The following is a 7,500-nucleotide window of genomic DNA, read 5'->3' on the forward strand; positions in this document are numbered from 1 at the left end:
TGTTTGGAAAGTATGATAAATGGTCAAATGAGTTATAGCGCTTTTCTACCTTCAACATTTCCACATTCACCCATTCACACACACATTCACACACTGATGGCGGGAGCTGCCATGCAAGGCAGTGTACTTGTAAAAATAGCACGCTAAAGTTAGCTTTTTTTTAAGCTAACAGTAAACATGCATCAAGTACCAAAATAAATGATTCTGAGGTGTGTACCTGCAAAAATAGCTACCAATGCTAACAGTAAACATGCGTCAAGTACCAAAATGAATGGTTCCGAGGTTTATGCCTGCAAAAATGGCTAAAAAAGCTAACATGCTAACAGTAAAGATGTGTTAATTACCAAAATAAATGATTATGTGCTGTATATATGCAAAAATAGATAAAAAAAAAAAGCGAACATGCTAACTTTAGCATGCTAACAGTAAACATGAGTCAAGTACCAAAATAAATTATTCCGAGTGTACTTGGAAAAAAAGCTAACGTGCTAACATTAGTATGCTAACAGTAAACATGCGTCAAGTACCAAAATAAATGGTTCTGAGGTTTATGCCTGCAAAAATGGCTAACAAAGCTAACATGCTAACAGTAAAGATGTGTCAGGTACCAAAATAAATGATTCTGAGGTGTATATATGCAAAAATAGATAAAAAGCGAACATGCTAACTTTAGCATGCTAACAGTAAACATGCGTCAAGTACCAAAATAAATGATCCTGAGGCATGTACCTGCAAAAATAGCTACAAATGCTAACATTAGCATGCTAACAGTAAATATGCGTCAAGTACCAAAATAAATGATTCTGAGGTGTGTACCTGCAAAAATAGCTACCAATGCTAACAGTAAACATGCGTCAAGTACCAAAATAAATGGTTCAGAGGTTTATGCCTGCAAAAATGGCTAAAAAAGCTAACATGCTAACAGTAAAGATGTGTTAATTACCAAAATAAATGGTTCTGAGGTATATGCCTGCAAAAATGGCTAAAAAAGCTAACATGCTAACAGTAAAGATGTGTTAATTACCAAAATAAATAAGGTGTATATATGCAAAAATAGATACAAAAGCGAACATGCTAACTTTAGCATGCTAACAGTAAACATGAGTCAAGTACCAAAATAAATTATTCCGAGTGTACTTGGAAAAAAAGCTAATGTGCTAACATTAGTATGCTAACAGTAAACATGCGTCAAGTACCAAAATAAATGGTTCTGAGGTTTATGCCTGCAAAAATGGCTAACAAAGCTAACATGCTAACAGTAAAGATGTGTTAATTACCAAAATAAATAAGAGGTGTATATATGCAAAAATAGATACAAAAGCGAACATGCTAACTTTAGCATGCTAACAGTAAACATGAGTCAAGTACCAAAATAAATAATTCCGAGTGTACTTGGAAAAAAAGCTAACGTGCTAACATTAGTATGCTAACAGTAAACATGCGTCAAGTACCAAAATAAATGGTTCTGAGGTTTATGCCTGCAAAAATGGCTAACAAAGCTAACATGCTAACAGTAAAGATGTGTCAGGTACCAAAATAAATTATCTTATATATGCAAAAATAGATACAAAAGCGAACATGCTAACTTTAGCATGCTAACAGTAAACATGAGTCAAGTACCAAAATAAATTATTCCGAGTGTACCTGCAAAAATAGCTACAAATGCTAACATTAGCATGCTAACAGTAAACATGCGTCAAGTACCAAAATAAATGATTCCGAGTGTACTTCGAAAAAAAAGCTAACATTAGCATGCTAACAGTAAACATGCGTCATATACCAAAATTAATTATCCTGAGTCGTGTACCTGCAAAAATAGCTACAAATGCTAACATTAGCATGCTAACAGTAAACATGCGTCAAGTACCAAAATAAATGTTTCTGAGGTTCATTTTGAAGGGGGGAAATATAGAATTCCTGGAAATTCCTGGGAATTTCTTGCGGAAAGAAAAATGGGACGCGTGTCACGAAGAAGTGGAACATTTTTAAAATGTAAAAGTTTGATTCGGATGAAAAATGTGGGAGAATAAAAATGATGTTTGACTGTTTTTCAGCATTCACACAATAACATAGATATTGTTCAATGAATAAAGTGTATTTGTCATTGTGCTTATGCACCTAATATTATTATAATAAGTGTCACATTAAAGGTGTGGTCCTTCTCACCGATGCTGTCGGTGTGCGTCATGCATTTTCCGGGCACACAGTAGCGCCACAGGCCCTGGTGCATGTAGTTGCTGGAGTGGCGGTACTGCATCCAGTAGTCTGTTGCCGTGGAGACGATGAGGAGAATGTTGCCCACTCCGGCACAGAACAAGCCGCCTCCCATGAAGCTGTACATCCTGCACCTCCCCCCCACCACCACACCCAACAGATCACAACATTAGGTACACCTAATCCATGACCTCGGATGTTCATGTCGGTCTTTTAAAGTCTCCGTGGACGAGGCAATACCAAATTGTCAAATAATAATGAAAATATTGAAATCAAATACAGTAAAAGTATATCATATCATACAGTAGAGCAGCGGTCCCCAAACTACGGCCCGTAGTTGTTTTTAAATTATTGTATTTTAAAATCTGTCCTTTCTAATCCATTTTCTACCGCTTGTTACTCTCGGTGTCTCCTAGATGCTCAGGCAAATGTTATTGTCTAAAAATGCATTTTCCCATCCATAACATGACATCATCGCGCTCGGAATATATATATACTGTGTAAATATATATATATATATATATATATATATATATATATATATATATATATATATATATATATATATATATATATATATATATATATATATATAAAGTTTGGACACCCCTGCACTTAATAATTACAATTGAATATTAAATACATTGAATATAGATGTGTATTAATTATGTATGATGAAAAATGAAAATAAATATTTAATAAATAAATATTTAATAAATACAAATAAATAAATTTTGTTTGTTTTTAGCCTTTTTTTTTTTTTACAAAATAAAAAAGTACCAAAATGGCCATCCTTTGACTCTTCAGTACGAGGAAAAAGTTTGGACACCCCTGCACTGAATAATTACAATTGAATATTAAATACATTGAATATAGATGTGTATTAATGATGTATGATAAAAAAATAAAATTAAAATTTAATAAATAAATATTTAATAAATACAAATATATTTTGTTTGTTTTTAGCCTTTTTTTTTTTTTTTACAAAATAAAAAAGTACCAAAATGGCCCTTGCATCCTTAGACTCTTAAGTACGAGGAAAAAGTTTGGACACCCCTGCACTTAATAATTACAATTGAATATTAAATACATTGAATATAGATGTGTATTAATTATGTATGATGAAAAATACAAATTTTATAAATAAATCTTTAATTAATACAAATAAATATAGTTTGTTTGTTTTTAGCCTTTTTTTAAACTAAAATAAAAAAGTACCAAAATGGCCATCCTTTGACTCTTCAGTACGAGGAAAAAGTTTGGACACCCCTGCACTGAATAATTACAATTGAATATTAAATACATTGAATATAGATGTGTATTAATTATGTATGATGAAACATGAAAATAAATATTTAATAAATACAAATAAATATATTTTGTTTGTTTTTAGCCTTTTTTTTTTTACTAAAATAAAAAAGTACCAAAATGGCCATCCTTTGACTCTTCAGTGCGAGGAAAAAGTTTGGACACCCCTGCACTTAATAATTACAATTGAATATTAAATGCATTGAATATAGATGTGTATTAATTATGTATGATGAAAAATAAAAATAACAATTTAATAAATAAATATTTAATAAATACAAATACATATATTTTGTTTGTTTTTAGCCTTTTTTTTTTTTTTTACAAAATAAAAAAGTACCAAAATGGCCCTCGCATCCTTTGACTCTTCAGTACGAGGAAAAAGTTTGGACACCCCTGCACTTAATAATTACAATTGAATATTAAATGCATTGAATAAAGATGTGTATTAATTATGTATGATGAAAAATAAAAATAAAAATTTAATAAATAAATCTTTAATTAATAGAAATAAATATATTTTGTTTGTTTTTACCTTCTTTTTTTTTACAAAGTAAAAAAGTACCAAAATGGCCATCCTTTGACTCTTCAGTGCGAGGGAAAAGTTTGGACACCCCTGCACTTAATTACAATTGAATATTAAATACATTGAATATAGATGTGTATTAATTATATATGATGAAAAATAAAAATAAAAATGTAATAAATAAATATTTAATAAATAAAAATAAATATATCTTTAAATATATTTTGTATGTTTTGGAAACACTAAATCAGGGGTGCCCAAAGTGTGGCCCGGGGGCCGTTTGTGGGCCACAGCTGGAGTTTTGTTGGTCCGCAGCATATTGTTGAAACAAAATAAAAGTGCGAAAAGACATAATGTAAACATTTTGATACTAATAACCAATAATACTGTTTTCTATGTTGTGCTTACTGTACAACACAGAGCTTGAACAATCTTTAAATATATTTTGTTTGTTTTTAGCCTTTTTTTTTTTTTTTTTTTACAAAATAAAAAAGTACCAAAATGGCCCTCGCATCCTTTGACTCTTCAGTACGAGGAAAAAGTTTGGACACCCCTGCACTTAATAATTACAATTGAATATTAGATACATTGAATATAGATGTGTATTAATTATGTATGATGAAAAATAAAAATAAACATTTTATAAATAAATATTTAATTAATACAAATAAATATATTTTGTTTGTTTTTAGCCTTTTTTTTTTTACAAAATAAAAAAGTACCAAAATGGCCATCTGACTCTTCAGTGCGAGGAAAAAGTTTGGACACCCCTGCACTTAATTACAATTGAATATTAAATACATTGAATATAGATGTGTATTATGTATGATAAAAAATAAAAATAAAAATTTAATAAATAAATATTTAATAAATACAAATAAATATATTTTGTTTGTTTTTAGCCTTTTTTTTTTTTTTTACAAAATAAAAAAGTACCAAAATGGCCCTTGCATCCTTAGACTCTTCAGTACGAGGAAAAAGTTTGGACACCCCTGCACTGAATAAATACAATTGAATATTAAATAGATTGAATATAGATGTGTATTCATTATGTATGATGAAAAATAAAAATGAAAATGTAATAAATAAATCTTTAATTAATACAAATAAATACATTTTGTTTGTTTTTAGCCTTTTTTTTTTTTACAAAAAAAATTTACCAAAATGGCCATCCTTTGACTCTTCAGTGTGAGGAAAAAGTTTGGACACCCCTGCACTTAATTACAATTGAATATTAAATACATTGAATATAGATGTGTATTAATTATATATGATGAAAAATAAAAATGTAATAAATAAATATTTAATAAATAAAAATAAATATATCTTTAAATATATTTTATATGTTTTTTAGCCTTTTTTTTTTTTTTTACAAAATAAAAAAGTACCAAAATGGCCCTCGCATCCTTTGACTCTTCAGTACGAGGAAAAAGTTTGGACACCCCTGCACTTAATAATTACAATTGAATATTAAATACATTGAATATAGATGTGTGATGTGTATTAATTACATATGATGAAAAATACAAACAAATATTTGACCCACCTTGGAGAAAATGGAGAGATTCCAATATTCCGGGCTGTCAAAGCTTCGTTGAGCCCGATATTTTTGCTCGGAGTGACGGGAAAGTTTTGTTAGCTGAAAGAAAACCTGGTGAAACAAACATGCCTGTGGAACAATGACCCACTCAGAGCTGCCACCAATCACAGGCCAGAACTTTTGTGTCCAGGAGGGAATCTGCTGAAAATACAAAAGTGTTAAAAGCTAATGTAAAATGCTGAATGGGGGCTTTTCTTTTGAAATGCTGCCACCGTCAGAGAGGACCACTAGTAGCTTTAGAGCCTGTTGGCTTCTACTAATTATACTTACAGTATTATTACTTTCATGTACATTTATTAGTCAACTCTTTACACGTGTTGGCATCTGTGGGTGCTGCTGCTGTTCGGGTCTGCAACTGCATTCTGCTGTGTCGGCAGTTTCGGCAGCTACACAAGTAATAAGACTGGTTTTTGCCTCAAGTGTGGCTACTAAATCTAGTCTGTTAAAGGGAGGAGATACAAACCTAGGTCAAAATAGTGAACTGACGGTCAGAAATAGTAACATAAAAAGAAGGTAAGCATACAGTAAGCATGAAAATGAGGTAAAAAAAGGTCAAATTAGATGTTAAGTAGGCAAATATAGGTAAAATAAGTTGGAAAATAGGGTAAACATATAGGTAAACATGTAGACAACACTTTGGTAAAAGGTGGGTAAACGTCAGTAAAAATAAACAAAGAGGTTGAAAATGTAAGTAAGCATAAGTAAAAGAATGTTAAAGAAAAATAGGTAAACTTATGTAAAATAGGCTAAAAAAAAGTAGGTAGGCACAGGTAAAGAAGTAGGTCAACATAGTTAAAAGGGTAGATAAGCATAAGTAAAAGAAGGTTAAAAAAAGAGTAGGTCAACTTGGGTAAAATAGGTTAAAAAAGTAGGTAAGCACAGGTAAAAGAAGTCGGTCAACATAATTAAAAGAGTAGGTAAGCGTAAGTAAAAGAAGGTAAAATAGTAGGTAAAAGGAAAGGGACAAGCGGTAGAAAATGGATGGATGGATGGATAATGTAAAAGAGGGTTAAAAAAAAGTTGGTCAACATAGTTAAAAGAGTAGGTAAGCATAAGTAAAAGAAGGTAAAAAAAAAAAGAGTAGGTAAACGTAGGTAAAATAGGCTAAAAAGTAGGTAAGCACAGGTAAAAGAAGTAGTTCAACATAATTAGAAGAGTAGGTAAGCATAAGTAAAAGAAGGTAAAATAATGTAAAAGAGGGTAAAAAAGTAGGTCAACATAATTAAAAGAAAAGCATAAGTAAAAGAACGTAAAAAAAAGAGTAGGTAACCTTAGGTAAAATAGGCTAAAAAGTAGGTAAGCACAGGTAAAATAAGTAGGTCAACATAGTTTAAAGAGTAGGTAAGCATGAATAAAAGAAGGTAAAATAGTAGGTAAAATAATGTAAAAGAGTGTAAAAAAGGAGGCCAACATAGTTAAAAGAGTAGGTAAGCATAAGTAAAACAAGGTAAAAAAAAGAGTAGATAAACGTAGGTAAAATAGGCTAAAAAGTAGGTAAGCACAGGTCAAAGAAGTAGTTCAACATAGTTAAAAGAGTAGATAAGCATGAGTAAAAGAAGGTAAAATAGTAGGTAAAATAATGTAAAAGAGGGTAAAAAAAAGTAGGTCAACATAGTTAAAAGAGTAGGTAAGCATAAGTAAAAGAAGGTAAAATGAAAGGGACAAGCGGTAGAAAATGGATGGATGGATGGATGGATAATGTAAAAGAGGGTAAAAAAAAGTAGGTCAACATAGTTAAAAGAGCAGGTAAGCATAAGTAAAAGAAGGTAAAAAAAAGAGTAGGTAAACTTAGGTAAAATAGGCTAAAAAGTAGGTAAGCACAGGTAAAAGAAGTAGTTCAACATAATTAAAA

The 7,500-nt window shown here is 30.6% G+C and overlaps 1 protein-coding gene across 2 annotated transcripts in view; it reads right to left on the reverse strand.

The window, feature by feature from the left end:
* Positions 1-5,749, reverse strand: part of lim2.3 (lens intrinsic membrane protein 2.3) — a 6,397-nt gene extending 648 nt beyond the window's left edge. The window contains exons 1-2 of one of the 2 annotated variants that reach the window (XM_062059897.1): positions 5,595-5,749; positions 2,167-2,342 (exon numbers count right to left, since the gene is read on the reverse strand). In XM_062059897.1, the coding sequence (XP_061915881.1) occupies positions 2,167-2,341 (175 nt within the window). In that variant the 5' untranslated portion in view covers position 2,342; positions 5,595-5,749. Of the gene's footprint in view, positions 1-2,166; positions 2,349-5,594 lie in introns of both variants that reach the window. The other variant, XM_062059898.1, reaches the window with a different exon arrangement.
* Between the last annotated feature and the right edge of the window lie 1,751 nt (positions 5,750-7,500).

This window comes from Entelurus aequoreus, linkage group LG10, assembly GCF_033978785.1.
Source record: "Entelurus aequoreus isolate RoL-2023_Sb linkage group LG10, RoL_Eaeq_v1.1, whole genome shotgun sequence".
In the NCBI taxonomy this organism is placed as follows: domain Eukaryota; kingdom Metazoa; phylum Chordata; class Actinopteri; order Syngnathiformes; family Syngnathidae; genus Entelurus; species Entelurus aequoreus.